Here is a 16,421-nt window from a genome sequence, read left to right on the forward strand (position 1 = left end):
CTCTTGTTTAGGCGGGTCTCGAACTCCTGAACTCAAGCAATCCTCCTGCCTTGACCTCCCAGAGTGCTACAGATTCTAGGTGTGGGCCACCGCGCCCGGCCAATAATTCCCATACTTAAGGCCCGCTCCCATGTGGGAACTCATGCATTCCACACAATTACCCTACCCCGAAATGTAGGTCAGGATGGGTATAATTATCCTCATTTTACAAATTATTAAAAAGAAAAAAAAAAAAACAGCAATGACAAAAGAAAAAACAAACTAAGGTGTGAACGTTTTAATTCACTACTCTAATGTTAATCTACTAGTAAGGGGCGGAGCTAGGACTTAAATGCCGTTCTATCTGATGCTAAAACCACTAATAAGAATGCATCTAACTGGGTTCCAGTCTGAAATATGGGAACCTGGTTACTGTTCATATATTTATGTTTTCACTCCTTCATTTATGCATTTATTGACAGTGAGCTGGACAGGCACTGTCCCTGCCACCACGGAACCTGCAGTCTAGTGAGGGACATGAGCAAAGTATCAGAGAATCAAGCTTCAGCATCATACTTGCTGTAATAGGATATTCCAGGCAGTGAAGAAAGACCAAGGAAATCTTCCCAAGGGAAGTGTTATCCATGCTGAGATGTGAAAGATACGCAGGCGTTAGACAAAGGTTTACAGGTGGGGAAGAGCATGACAGCAAATGAGAACCACAAGTAGCTCCGTAGGTCAAGGCTTTGAAGTAAAGCATCCCTGAGTGGTGTGAAGAGAAACTGAGAAAATACCCAGGGGTGGACTCATCTAGAATTCTGTGAACTTACTTAAGTAGTTGGAACTTTTTTAAAGAGCCATATGCAAAGGTTTTAAATAGATAAGTGACAGGATCAGATTTTATTTTTCAATTTCTTGAATCTGTAGTAGAAAACAAGAGTGAACCAAGACTGAAGGCAAAGGGACCATTTAGAAGATGATTATCATTATAATAATCTTATTGTTATCATAATAATGCCCACAATGATAGTGACTTGAAGCAGGGTTAGAGCCAGTGGTAATGCAGATGCGTGGATGGTCTTGAGCCGTAAATTTTTTTTTACTTTATCAGCCCTAATGCTGCGTTTTTTGCATATATTTTGTAATATACTTTTCATTGTATTATAACTAGTAGAGTATATCCTATTAACACACATAATTTTAATTATCTATAGAACTTCTTAGCTGTAGCACAATTAAGAATTAAAATAAATAATAATATAATATGTATTTTAATATCAGTGTGACAAGCTGAAAGCTAAACCCTCTGTAACATTACGGAGTGCCCGCTCTGAAGCATTGTCCTTTCAGCTGAGATCCACTAGATTCCCTGTTTCCTAGAATATCAAGTATGGATACACTTGTCCCTTAAAAACAAACAAACAAACAAATGTTTATTAATATTCATTTTTTAAACAATACTTTCTGTACAAATGCCAGGGAATTTGAAAAAGAAAAAAAAACAAACAAAAATAAAGCATTGGGGAAGTTCACAGTTCTGGATAGTGTAATCAAAAAAAGCTTCATAGAACCAGAGGTATTTGAACTTGACTTATAAGGATGGCTATATTTTAACTATGTGACAAAAGACAACAACGTAGTCTAGGCAGAAAGAACAAGGTAAGCAAGGGAAGGTGGAAAGACTGGGTTACACTTAAGGAAAATTTCATTAAGTTAATTATGCTTGTGCAATACTGTAGCCACCAGCTGCATGTGGGCTCTCAAACTTAATTAAATTAAATTAAAATTCAATTCCTCAGCCGTACTAGCCACATTGCATGTGCTAGTAGTTGCACATGGCTAGTGGCTAGTGTGTCGGACAGCACAGATACAGAACAGCTCCGTCATCACAGAGAGGTCTACTGGGCAGTGCTCGGCTGAAGACTGGGGCTGTGTACAGAGAATAATGAAAGGTTAGCTGTTACCAGATTTTGAGTTTGGACTTTATTGTGTTACTGTATCAAGTAGGATATTTTTGGTTATAAGAAATAGAAAATCCAACTCAAACTGGCTTAAACAACAAATGGAGTTTATTAGCTCAAGTAACTGAAAAGTCCAGAAATAACCTGAGCTTCAGAAATAGCTCTTTCAGAGCTTTTGCTCAGCTTCCGCTGGATTTTCTCTTGTCTTTTCTCTTCCATTTATTGGCTTTATCCTCAGGCTGTGTAGGGTAGGGAAATGGCTGCAGTAGTTCTAGGTCTGAAGTTCCAAAACCATTACCTTAGTCTGTTTTATGTTGCTATAACAGAATACCTGAGACTGGGTAATTTATAAAGAACAGAAATTTATCGGCTCACAGTTCTGGAGGCTGGGAAGTCTGAGATTGAGTCTCATGGTGTGTCATAACATGGCGGGAGATGTCACATAGTGGGGGGGGCAAACCCACTCTTGTCATAATCAGCCCACTCCTGTGATAACAGCATTAATCCCTTTATGAGAGCAGAGCCTTCATGACCTAATCACCTCTTAAAGGTCCCAATTCTCAGCACTGTTACTTTGGGGATTAAGTTTCCAACACACAAACTTTGGGGGACACGTTCAAACCATAGCAGACGTGATTCAGAAGAAGAGACCTTATTTTCCTCTTGACCTTGACCATAGAAATGGAAATTCCTGCTCTTTTCTGGACTTGCCCTATTTATGTCCCTGCCCACTTTTGTACTGTTTTATTGTGGTCAAGGGAGTGTCATGTGCTGACTGATGCCTGACACAATCAGTGTGGCACAAGAGATAGGAAAATGTGGATGGGCTTAGGCTGGGTTGGGGCCAGTCTTTGAGGTGAAGGTGGAGTCATTTCTGCCCATAGCGTTCTGGCTGCGACCCAGCCTGGGTGGAGCTGAATCGGCTGTGAAAAGCAATTGCCACTGAGGTTTGAAATACAAAACCATTGTGTCCTTTTTATTTTTTAAAATAACAAACGTTCATTTTTATTTGACTTGGTTAGGTTTGAAAAACTTTAAGCTATAATACAGATAAAATAGAGAAAAATCAGTAAAGAATAACCAGAATTACTTTTTTTTTAAGTTAGAGTTTTGTTTAAAACATGGCTACACAAAAAGTGGTAAGTTCAAAACATTAAGGAGCAATTCGTGAGGCACTTAACACACAATATACATACTGATATACAAAGAATATTAAAATCGATGAACTATGTAGCCAAATAGAATCTTTATTATTTGGCTGCTTCTGTCTAAACTACTCCTGTGATAAACCAAATAAACACAAATAAGTTTTAAAAATCATTAAAAACCGTCATCAAAAAAGCAAACAAAAAAGTGAAAGCCTTCAAACGAGAGAAGTCTGACTCAGTTATGAAAATGATCAACTTGTTATTAAAAAGCAAAACTGTTGCCTTGTCATATTATAGCAACTTTTGTTTTTTAAAAAATAACTTTAACACATCATGAATAAAACAAAGCATACTAAACTTGTATAAAATCAGTCATGTTTTAATTGATGGTTAATCACGACTAACAAGAAAAAGGAGGGCAAAAATTAAAATTGTGAATAAATTTCTATGGAATATGACAATGAGATCAATGAGTATTTTTCTTCATATAAAATATTGTCATTGACAGATTAATAAAGTGTATTTTGCATGATGACAATGTGAAAATAGTAGAACACGTTCTTTCTATAAAAAGTTACACGATACTTTCTATAGAAATAACTATAATGCCCATCCTATTCCAAAACTGACAGCATTATGGAGTCTGGTTTTAGAATGACCTTGTTATCTCTTTCTTGTGCTCATCCTTTTTTCCTCTTTTTTCTTTAAAGATCTTCTTCTTTGTCTTCTACTCTCTCTTTGTCAACATAGCCATCATAATATTTATTCTAAAATTCTTTTCTTTGAAAATGAGAGGTATATTTCCTCTTATCCCTTTCCCAATTCTGGAATTCCTTCACCTTGTCTTCATTCTCTTCCTCCTCTTCCTCACATCCTGTGAATGGACCAACTCATCCTCCACATCATCTTCATTAACTCTATGTTCATCCTCATTGTCTTCCTCCTCAAAGCTGGTGTTCATGTGTTCATCGCGTTTCTTAGCAAATCCCTCTAAGTATGTTTTGTTGCAGTAGTTAAAAAATACTTTCTCTATGAACTTTTAGGATTGCTAAACAAGTCAAGACTTTTACTTTGTAAGATTTTGCAGAAATCTACTAACCTGAGATATTTGATTTTGGTTCTATTCCAGTTGAAATAGTTAGAATCTGGGCATTTGCTTGTCAGGACTTCCAAAGCCCCCAGGTTCCCTCCACGCTGTATCACCGTGCGTTGGCTATGTGTCCCTCTGTGGTGTCTGGTCTGTAGTAGGCTGCAATGGGATGGAGCCTGGTTTTAGTGCAGAGTAGTGATGCAGGCATCAATAAATGGGCTAAGAGTGAGCACTTTGTAAAATCTGGTCTTCGTATTTCTAACTTGACTGCATAGGTTTTCCTTTAAAATCCCTGACATTCTATGAATGTGAACGAGTGCTTTTTTCTGTTCAAAGTGTAATCTGTGGAACAGCAGAATCAATTTGTCCTGGTAGCTTTTTAGAAACGCATAATTGCAGACTCTATTCCTAACTTACTAAACTAGAATCTGAGTTTTCAAAATATACCCAGATAGTTCATATACATGTCAAGATTTGGGAGATTTGGAACTAGTATATAATTATAGTTAAAGAGTATGGACTTTGAGGTCAGACTGACCTGGTTTTGAGTTTTGACTCTTCTATTATTTACTAGCTCCATGAACTTGTGACAAGTGACTGTCTCTTTTTGAATTTCAATGTTCTAACATGAATATAATAATAATAATCCTAGGGTTGTTGTGAAGTGTCAGTAATACAATGTGATCCTGTCTAGTCGTGCAGCACTTACTAATTAAACAAATACTTATTGTTCAAGCAAATAAGAAGGATTGCCTCAGGTTGTCTCTGTAATTGGAACTCCTCCCACATAAGCAAAGCAAGACTCAATTCAGTGTGAACAGTAAAACACAACTTAAGCTTAAACAATCAGGAACTGCCAACTAACCTCTAACTGGGGACTTTCCACCGGAACTCACAGCCAAACAAGGCAAATGCCCAGCTGTAGCCAGTCAAGTAGTTTTTCTACTTCGCTTTCATGTTTAATCTATAAAAGCTGCCTACTTGGCAGAGCAGAGCTCTCTGCACCTCTCCTGCTTCTGTTTTCCTGTTGGGTTTCCTGCCCGATTCATGAGTTATTCTTTGCTCAAATAAAATTCTATAGGCCGGGCGCGGTGGCTCACGCCTGTAATCCTAGCACTCTGGGAGGCCGAGGCGGGTGGATCGCTCGAGGTCAGGAGTTCGAGACCAGCCTGAGCAAGAGTGAGACCCCCCGTCTCTACTAAAAATAGAAAGAAATTATATGGACAACTAAAATATATATATATACAAAAAATTAGCCGGGCATGGTGGCGCATGCCTGTAGTCCCAGCTACTCGGGAGGCTGAGGCAGTAGGATCGCTTAAGCCCAGGAGTTTGAGGTTGCTGTGAGCTAGACTGACGCCACGGCACTCACTCTAGCCCAGGCAACAGAGTGAGACTCTGTCTCAAAAAAAAAAAAAAAAAAAAAAAAAATTCTATTAACTTTTTGTCTAAAGTTTTCCTTTTAACATTATGGATACCTTCAATGGTCCAGGCACTATGCTAGATGCTCCGTAATCAACAAGACAGACACGATCTCCAGCCTCATGGAACTTAGGTTGTTTTTGAGTCTTGGACCAAAGTTACACCTGTGCTGGAATGTGGCAGCATGGTGTAAAAAATAGAATATTGACCTCAAAAAGTGATCATTTTTTCCCCAAAGAGTGTATAGCATTTAGATAAAAGGGAGAAAGGAAGTGCTTTCTTTTTAGGATACTGTTGTTTGTAGAAGATATGTTAAAATATTAGAGGACCAGTATATAGCAGATCACTATAAATAAGCAGTGATAAACCCTTCCCACCATTTCAACTTCTTTGTTCTAAGAATTTCACCCCACTGCCTTAGGCCTTATTATTTTTTATTTTTATTTTTTTGAGACAGAGTCTCACTCTGTTGCCCGGCTAGAGTGCCATACCATCAGCCTAGCTCACAGCAATCTCAAACTTCTGGGTTCAAGCGATCCTCTTGCTTTAGGCCTTATTATTAACAGATGTTCTTAATATGTAGTATTTAGTGGATTTGGCTGTTGTGATTGCTACTTACGGCCACAAGAGGGTGCCAAAAGATCTCTGTTCGCCTAGTTCTTTAGGCCCAGGTGTAGAACATCTAGGTACTCATTCCTTTAACACTGTTTGCATTTGCAAAAATGGACTTAGATTTAAAAATTCAGAAAGAATTTAATAGAGACAAATAAAAATATAGCTTAATATACAAATATTTAGATTTCAAGATTAACTGAAGTTCAGTCCCAGAGTTCTTGAAGATTTGGTACCATTTTAGTTGAAAGTAGTAGAATTTCCCTTACCACCATTTCAACTTCTTTGTTCTAAGAATTCCACCCCACTGCTTTAGGCCTTATTATTAACAGATGTTAATTTGTAGTATTTAGTGGATTTGGCTGTTGTGATTGTTGCTTTTGGCCACAAGAGGGCGCCAAAAGATCTCAGTTCTCCTAGTTCTTTAGGCCCAGGTGTAGAACATCTAGGTACCCATTCCTTTAATGCTGTTTCCATTTGCAAAAATAAGATTAGATTTAAAAATTCAGAAAGAATTTAATAGAGACAAATGAAAATATAGCTTAATATACAAATATTTAGATTTCAAGATTAACTGAAGTTCAGTCCCAGAGTTCTTGAAGATTTGGTACCATTTTAGTTGAAAGTAGTAGAATTTCCCTTACCACCATTTCAACTTCTTTGTTCTAAGAATTTCACCCCACTGCTTTAGGCCTTATTACTAACAGATGTTGTTAATTTGTAGTATTTAGTGGATTTGGCTGTTGTGATTGCTGCTTACGGCCACAAGAGGGTGCCAAAAGACCTCTGTTCTCCTAGTTCTTTAGGCCCAGGTGTAGAACATCTAGGTACCCTTTCCTTTAACGCTGTTTCTATTTGCAAAAATGGACTTAGATTTAAAAATTCAGAAAGAATTTAATAGAGCCAAATGAAAATATAGCTTAATATACAACTATTTAGATTTCAAGTTTAACTGAAGTTCAGTCCCAGAGTTCTTGAAGATTTGGTACTATTTTAGTTGAAAGTAGTAGAATTTCCCTTACCACCATTTCAACTTCTTTGTTCTAAGAATTTCACCCCACTGCTTTAGGCCTTATTACTAACAGATGTTGTTAATTTGTAGTATTTAGTGGATTTGGCTGTTGTGATTGCTACTTAGAGACACAACAGGGCACTAAAAGATCTCTGTTCTCCTAGTTCTTTAGGCCCAGGTGTAGAACATCTAGGTATCCTTTCCTTTAACGCTGTTCCATTTGCAAAAATGAGCTTAGATTTAAAAATTCAGAAAGAATTTAATAGAGATAAATGAAAATATAGCTTAATATACAAATATTTAGATTTCAAGATTAACTGAAGTTCAGTCCCAGAGTTCTTGAAGATTTGGTACCATTTTAGTCGAAAGTAGTAGAATTTCAGATCTAGAAATGATATTTGAGATTACCCTTCCTTTTTTTCCTTCCTGCTCCCTTCCATCCTTCCCTCTCTCCCTTCTTCCTTCCTTCCTGGGACACTTTGTTAAACGCAATCTTTTCAGTTTGGAAAACCAAATAAGTAAAACTGTTCTTAGTGAAACACAGAGATAGGACACTGAAGCCCAATCTTACATCTTATTTTCACCACCGTGGCAGGCCGAGAGGTATTTCTGGGTAACCTCAGGGTGCCACATAAAGAGTTTTCAATACCATTGCCAAAAATCAAGTTGTTGGCAAACTATGCCCTCAGATTCAGTCCTGCTCCTGCCTGTTTTTGTACAACCTGTAAGCTAAAATGCTTTTTACACTTCTAAGTGGTTGGGGGGAAAAATCAAAAAGAAGAATATCTCACAAGATATGGAACTATATGAAATTAAAATTTCAGTGCCTATATGTAAAGTTTTTTTGGGACATAGCCGTGTTCATCATATATGTATTGCCCATGGCTGTTTCCCTTCTACAACTGCAGAGTTGAGTAGTTGCAACAGACACTGTATCTCAGCTTCCTTAATAGACATAAAATTATTCAAAGTAATAATTAAAATATAGCATCATTAGTTTTGTAACATGTATGATGATATATGATGTAATATGTATAACAATAATAGTATAATAGCTATAGAGTAGCATTACTATCTCATTTCAATTATGTTAGTATAAATCTAAAGTAGATGTGATAAATTGAAATGTATATAGTAAACCGTACAATAATCACTAAAAAACAACTTAAGATAGTAAAAAAAATCATTAAAAGAATTAAAATGTTACATTAGAAAATATTTACTCAATATAAAAGAAAGCAGTCAAAGAGAATAGAGGAAAAAAGAAACGAGGTATATAGAAAAGAAAAGGCAAAATGGCAGGTACACATCCAACCATTTCAATAATAACATTAAATATGAATGGATTGAACAAATGGATTAATCAAAAATTGTCACACTGGATTAAGAAATAAGATCCAACCATATACTGTCTATAGAAAACTATTTTATTTGGTTTTTGTTTGTTTTAAATCTTATGTTTTTACATAATTGTATATATTTATAGGGTACGATGCAATTTTATGATACATGTATAGTTTGTGGAACGATTGACTCAAGCTAATTAACATATCCATCACCTCATATACTTATCATTTCTTTGTGATAAGAACATTTGAAATCTACTCTTTTAGCAATTTTAAAATATACAGTGATCATTACTAACTACAGTCACCATGTTGTGCAGTAGATCACTAGAAGTTATTCCTACTAACTGAAACTTTGTACCTTTTGACTATCATCTCCCCTATTCATGCCTCCCCCCCTAAAGTACCGTGCCCCCTGCCAGCCTTTGGTAACTATCATTCCACTCTCTGCTTCTAGGAGTTTGACTCCTTTTAGATTCTATATATCAGTGATATCAGGCAATATGTGTTTTTATGTGTTTGGCTTATTTCACTTCCATAACGTCTTCCAGGTTCATCTTTGTTATCACAAGTAGCAGCATTTCCTTCTATTTTAAGGCTGAATGATATTCCATTATATGTCTCTGCCACATTTTCTTTATCCATTTATCCATTGATGGACATTTGGGTTGCTTCCTTGTCTTGGCTATTGTGAATAATGCTGCGATGAGCATGGGAGTGCAGATAATCTTTCTGAGACCCTAATTTCAATCTCTTTGGTGTATATGCCAGAAGTGGGGTTGCTAGATCATATGGCAATCCTATTTTTATTTTTTGAGGCATCTCCACACTGTTTCCCAAAATGGATGTACTAATTTACATTCCCAACTACAGTGTACAAGAGTTCCCTTTAGGAGACACTATTTTATTTACTTATTTAAATACATTTAGGGGGTACAAATGGTTTTTTGTTACAAAAGTGAATTTTATAGTGGTGAAGTCTGGGCTTTTAGTGCACCTGCTACCTGAATAGTGTATATTGTACCCGACAGGGAATTGTTCACTCCCCATTCACTCTCCCTTTTCTGAGTCTCCAATGTCCGTTAGGGAGACACTATATTAGGTTCAAGGATATAAATAAGTTGAAAGTAAAAGGATGGAAAAAGATATATTACGCAAGGAGCAACCACAAAAAAGCGGGAATGGCTACACTAATATCAGACAAAGTAGTCTTTAAAAGAAAAAGCCTATGGCCTGAAAGGCCCAACATATTTACCATCTGGCTTTTTACAGAAAAAGTTTGCCAACCCCTGCCTCAGTGGGCTAAAGGAAAATATATTAAATTATTTATTATATTTAAAATGTAAATATGAAAAAATTTTTATTTATGGTATATGTTATACCATATATATCATATGAATAGTTCATATGTTTATAAATAAATAAAATACATGTAATTTTAGTGTGCATGTGCGGAAATGTTTTCCTCTTCAAAGTGAGTAAAAATAAATACCTTAAGAAACACTCTAAGGCCGGGCGCGGTGGCTCACGCCTGTAATCCTAGCACTCTGGGAGGCCGAGGTGGGCAGATCGTTTGAGCTCAGGAGTTCGAGACCAGCCTGAGCAAGAGCGAGACCCCATCTCTACTAAAAATAGAAAGAAATTATATGGACAGCTAAAAATATATATAGAAAAAATTAGCCGGGCATGGTGGCACATGCCTGTAGTCCCAGCTACTCGGGAGGCTGAGACAGGAGGATCGCTTGAGCTCAGGAGTTTGAGGTTGCTGTGAGCTAGGCTAACGCCACGGCACTCACTCTAGCCGGGGCAACAGAGTGAGACTCTGTCTCAAAAAAAAAAAAAAAAAAAAAGAAACACTCTAGTCTAAACTTAGTGTTTTGCTAGTGAGAAAAATAAAATCAAAAGAGACAAAATGATTGCTCAAGGGCCGAAAGCAAGTTTCTGGTGGTGGCAGCTGCGGCTCCTGCTCTTGGAACTGCACCATTTTGCAGGCATGGCCACTCCACCCTCCGCTGCTTTATAGTCTGAGGTTTCTGAAGTCCCCACTTGTGGTGACTTCAGGTTTTCTCTATTGCTAGACCTATTCCTAATGCTACATAACACATTCAAAACCTTTTTTCTCATCTTTCAGTACTCTTTGAGCTCTAGAAAGAGGTTGAAACATACCATAAATTGATCCCAAATGTCTTCTCTGGGGTTGAAAATATCCCATGGAAAGCTGAAGTAGAAATCTGTACACATCCTGCATGGTGCAATCATTGTTTGATTTAGGAGTGTGGTGCCAGGAGTTAGAAGTCTGGAAAATTTCTGGAGTTGACTTTGAACCTCTCTGGCTAGAATGATGCAGCTTATTTGGGGAAGTTACAAATCTAGAGGGACACACAAAACTTATGCACCTCCAAAAGCAGGTCCAGGGTGATGAAAAGATGGTCAACATCATGTCTATGAAGAGCAGAGGAACTGGGTGATACTCAGCCCAGAGATGACTCAGGTGCCAAAATAATTCTCAAGTATCTGAATGACTGTCTTGGGAAAGGGGGAATATAGCTGCTCAATAGGTCCAGAACTGTAGAATTTTCTGGGATTTAGAGTCGGGCTTACTAGTTAGAGAGATCTAGCGATAGACTGGATGTCACATAGACTATGACATGAGAGAGATGTGGGTATGATTCCTGGTTTCATCCCCTTTTGCCTGTATGACCCTGCGAATTATGGTTATGAAGAGGAATGATACTTTGCAATGTTTTACATGTGGCTCCTGCTTTTCCTCTTCTACACGTTTTTGTACCTCATCCTCCCACCGCCAGTTTATATTGTCAGGATTTTGAAACTCAAAGGTCAGAGAGTAGCTTGAGAAAAAGAAATTTTTACCCAAAGTCTGGCTTTTAGAACAAAAGGCCAGGAAATCTGGAAGGAAGTAGATTATAATGTATATGAATAGATTTAGAAATATAAAGTAGGAGTCACACTACAGTGCCCCTTAAGACCAAATAAAAATTCCCTGGGCTAGAGACTAAGGGATGGAGGAAAGACAATATTGAGGGAAGAGGTTGGTGGGGCCCCCCCATGCCTGGGGGAGCCAGGGGGATTGAACTGGAACTAGCACTAAGACTTATCAACTGCTACTAGAACACCATCTATCATAAGTTGGGAGTCATGTCATTAAATGCAGATCGTGGGATCACTTCAGGCATTTGGGCCAGTGTCATAAATCATCCATGCTATAGGGTGATGTTAGCTGTCCTCATTATGCCCCATACAGACCTCCCACTGACAGCACCGGCAGTGCTGCTCATTGTTCTGTGGGAGCAACAGCTCTTTGGGACCCACATTTTGCTCATCCCTGTTCACCTTGCCCCATGTAGGAATAACTTCTGTTGGTCAGATATATTCTAAGGCTCCACTGAGATGACGCGCTATCTCCTGAATACCTATAGGAGGAAGAATTATGGGGGAGGAAGCCTCAGCTTTGTGCCTTGGTCGCAATGAATAGAACTTGTTTGAAGTCCATTCTGTGTCAACCCAGTCACACCCAAAACAACAACGCAAATTATATGTTAACCATTCTTTTACCCTTCTCATCCAGTTATAGGTAACCTTTCCAGAACTTTTTTTGTTACAGATTATAGCATTAACTATTGTTGTATAGAGTTGCTGTGAGATTAAATAAGATAATGCATAAAAGTATTACCATATTGATTGTCTTAGGATATGTATGTTCACTAAATGAAAGCTGTTATTATTCAAGATGTGATGAGCTCTAACCCCTTTTGAAGTTCCTGTGAGATTGAATGACCACTTGGCCTTTATTTGGTAAAAGACATGGAAATTCCTGAATGTGATTGTGGTCGTGGTGAGTGACTTGTCCGTTTAGATTTGGTGCTTTTCAGCCTGCTGTGCATAGGCTGTTATAGGCTGGCTGTGTCAGGATACCCTGGGACAGCTTTGAAAGACATAGTCTGGGACCAAATCCACATAAAGTGACTTAGTAGATGAAGAATAGGGTTCAAGATTCTGTGCTATTAACGAGCTGCTGCCTTCTGGAGTCTCTAGGGGAGAACCCGTTCCTTCACTTTTCCAGCTTGGAGAGACTGCCCACGTTTTTGGCTCACGGCCCCATGTCACTCCAACTTCTGTTTCCATTGTCACATCTCCTCCTCTGACTCTGACCCTCCTGCCTCCCTTTTATAGGGATCCTTGTGATTACACTAACCCCCCCGGATAATCCAGAGTCATCTTCCTATCTGAAGATCCTAAACTTTACCACCTGTGCAAAGTCCCTTTTGCCATGCAAGGTAACATTCTCAGGCTTGGGGAATTAGGATGTGGATGTCTTTGGGAGCCATTATTCTCTCTATTGTAGATGGTAACCTATTTTTTTATTTGACTGTTAAATACACAGAAAAATCCCTAGATGATTTCCTTTATTCCTCTCTAGGTGCATGTATAAGAGGCTTTTTCTTCTACACCACTGCCCTTATAAGCATGCATTTCATATGTGTACAGTTGTCCCAGGATGTTGATGAAGAACTGATAATTCTAAGGTAAGGTGGATGGGAGCAGAACAAGCTTAAGGGTGAGGTTATGAATGGCTGTTACTCCTGCGGGGTGATCAGTGGGCTAGATGCTGACTTCCACCAAAAGGAGGACCCCATTGTAGCTGCTCAGTAAAGGCAACATGTGAGGCTCCAGGTCTGAAGGCAGCAGCTGCTGTCCCTGGGTTCTGGTTGCAGATGATGCACACTCAGGTGGACTCTGGTCATCCCCTGGATGCTGACTCAATACTGTCCTCCTGGTCCCTCTGGCTATGTCCCCTCATTTTTTCTCCAGCTTTCAAGTCTCTTCTGTCTCTTTCTTCCCAATCTTGGGAATCCATCCTTTGTCTTAGAAAACTTTCTTTTATCATATATTGTATTAGAAAACTTTCTCTTATCACATATTCTCTCAAAATCTCATGTTTCCATATCTGAGTCATAATATCTGGGTTGCTAAACTCAAAAGCCAGCAATGGACTCTGCTTTCTCTGTTTTCTGCGGCCAGTTCATAACTAAGACATGGCTGAAGAATGCTTAGCTGACTGGCGGAGGGAAGGAATGAGGGTTGAAACAAATTATGGAGACAAAGTCATATTAATTATTATTTAAAATATTAAAATATTATTCATTTACATGATTTTTAAGGTTCGTTCCAGCATTGAAATGCAAAGACACAATTTCTGAAGTCCACAGTTAGAGCTTACTCTGCTATACTATATCCCTTGGTGTGCTGTTTTTAGCTTATTCATTTCAATAACTTTTGCAGTAACTTTAAGACCCGGATTTCCCAATTGGCACGGGCATGTTACATCTTCCCCAAGGCACCTCCCCACTGTCACTAAATCTCCACTCTCACTGTTATGAGAGCATACTGCTCTCTAACTCCTGGGAAAGGCTGAATAATGAGAGATCTGCACCACCCTGGGTTAGGCTGCTGGTCTGCCTTTCCATAATTTCAGCCAGTGTAACTCTGACTCAGCTCTCTGTCTGCAATGCCAGGCCATGCCTTGTAGAAATCATCTGCTGTTTCTCTTTTCCCAAGAAGAGGATTAGTACGCAGTACACCTTAGCACGGAGCAGCTCTCTTGTAGTTTGTTTGTCTGGTATTAAAAAGGGATGGGAACTAGCTTAAGGTCTGAAATGAGTTCTTTCCCACAGGTACTTGTCCACCCTCTAATACCCAGGTACATGTCAAGAATGTGGACTCTGTCTGGCAGTTCAACTGGTCCAGCTTCCCTATGGCAAGTGACTGCTTGTCTGTCTAACCCTGTCTCGCCATTCCAGCTCTTCTCTTCCAATTTTGTAACAAAATAGTCAATACAGGGAGGCAGCCTACATTAGTGTGTAAGTTTCCCCGCATTTGCGTTATACAAAATATGGATTGAGTCCTACTTTTGCTACTTACTAATTATGCGACCTTGGGAAAATTACTTAATTTCCCAAAGTTTTAGTTTCCTCCCCTGTAAAACAGGGATGAAGACATCTACATCATTCAATTTGCTATGAGGATTAAACAAAATAGCATACATAAAGAACTTAGCATCACACGTGGCACACACTGCTCTGTAAATGGTAGTCATTATTATATTCTGTTTCATTTAACAAAACTGTGCTGAGTATTTATTTTGAAAAATACCATGCCTGGTACTCTGGAAGAGGGTAAAGAAAGAGGAGACATGGTTGCTGTCCTCAAGAACATTACAGACTAATGGGGGAGACAGGAAATATGAAAGTAAGTAAAAGGAATGAATGAAGTGGGGTAACATAAGAGGAGAAGACCTGAGTGGGGGTGAAGTTGGAACCACACAGTTGGGAAGAGGGCCCAGAGGGAAACCTCATTGCCCAGGTGTGGGAAAGGCCACCTCGACAGTGTGCCCCATCCTGTGGGGCATGTCCCCACATGTCCTTGTATGGGACTCTTCTATTCAATGGTGCTGCATCAGGATCATGAAAATGCAGGCTTCTATTTTTTTGTATTTTCTGGGATACTCATGGGTTAGAGCTACAGTTCCTTAGGGTCTTCTAGTAAAACGAACAAAAAGATATCACTTTCTTCCTGGTCCACCTCTTTCCCTCATCCCTCTGTGACCATCTGGTTTATAATTAAAAAGTTTAGATATTTTGGCTAGCTGGTATCCATCCACAGATAATTTTCTGGCTAGGTTTCAGCCAGCTCTACCACTTTGAATAAAAATTCACTGAAGTGTATGTACACCACACTGAGTACACATACATGCGTTCTTTCCACACTAGATAAAACATGCGGATTCTCAGGACACTTGACCAGATACTCATTGGCATTCATGGGCTGAGTGCCCGGAGTAGTTTGTGGGAGGTGCCGGGGCATTCCTTAGATGACTCACACAAATATTACAAAATTTCCCTGTTCCCCAAATGTCACAAGGAGATAGTGGAGTATTCTAGCAAGAATCAGGGCACTTATGTTTTAGTGCTAGCCCAGCTGTGACAAATGTATGTAAAATTAGGCAAATTTTCTTAATTGCTTTCTTAGGAAAATAGGTGAAATAATCTTTGCCCCATGGCTCTTGAGAACACAAAGATAATTTTCTTTGTAGAGTCTGATACTTTTTACTTATGGTTTAGCCCACTCGACCTAGTTGTTGGGAAGATCAGACAAGATAAAGGATAAAACTCTTGACAACCTTGTCTCCAAGGCTGGTTTTTAAGTGTCTCAGAAGATTAATTTTGTCCTCACTAAAGTTTCTCCAAATTGGTCATTTCCTGTTCTTAGGGTCTCTAAGTCCCTGTAGACCCTTCTAGGCTGGTCCCTCTAGGCTAGTGAATGGGTTGTTACCATCCCCACATACATCTAGCAGGACATTAATCAATCTCAGGACTGACAATATGGAAATATGCAATATGGAAAGACAATATGAAAGAAAGTGTCTTCTAGGATTCCAATGTCTCATACCAAGGCATTTTGCAAATATGATCGCCACATTTTAACATATTTAAATCATTCTAATGATTTCTCTTCATACTTGGAATAAAATCCAGACTACCAGCCTCCCAACACTCACATGTTCAGCCCATGCCTACTTTGGGCAGCCTGCGTTATGGTCGAGTCACATGGGCCTTCTTTCTGTTCTTTGTACATGCCAAACCCATTCCTGCCCAGGGGCTTTTGCTCCTACCCTTCCCTCTGCTGCAATGCCCTTCCCCTAGATCTTTGCAAGGCTGGCTCATTCCTGTATCTCACATCGCACTTCCTCATGGAGGCCTTTCCTGATCATGCTATCTAAGGTTTCCCCTCTCCACCCCCAGTACATCTCATTTCTTTAGAGCTTTTATCATA

The 16,421-nt window shown here is 38.9% G+C and overlaps 1 protein-coding gene across 1 annotated transcript in view; it reads right to left on the bottom strand.

Moving 5' to 3' along the window:
• Window positions 1-10,787, bottom strand: part of C10H5orf46 (chromosome 10 C5orf46 homolog) — a 33,580-nt gene extending 22,793 nt beyond the window's left edge. Inside the window, exon 1 of the mRNA XM_069484175.1 lies at window positions 10,737-10,787. Within this exon, the coding sequence (XP_069340276.1) occupies window positions 10,737-10,782 (46 nt within the window). The 5' untranslated portion in view covers window positions 10,783-10,787. The remainder of the gene's footprint in view (window positions 1-10,736) is intronic.
• Window positions 10,788-16,421: the final 5,634 nt, after the last annotated feature.

Source organism: Eulemur rufifrons, chromosome 10 (assembly GCF_041146395.1).
Source record: "Eulemur rufifrons isolate Redbay chromosome 10, OSU_ERuf_1, whole genome shotgun sequence".
Lineage (NCBI taxonomy): Eukaryota > Metazoa > Chordata > Mammalia > Primates > Lemuridae > Eulemur > Eulemur rufifrons.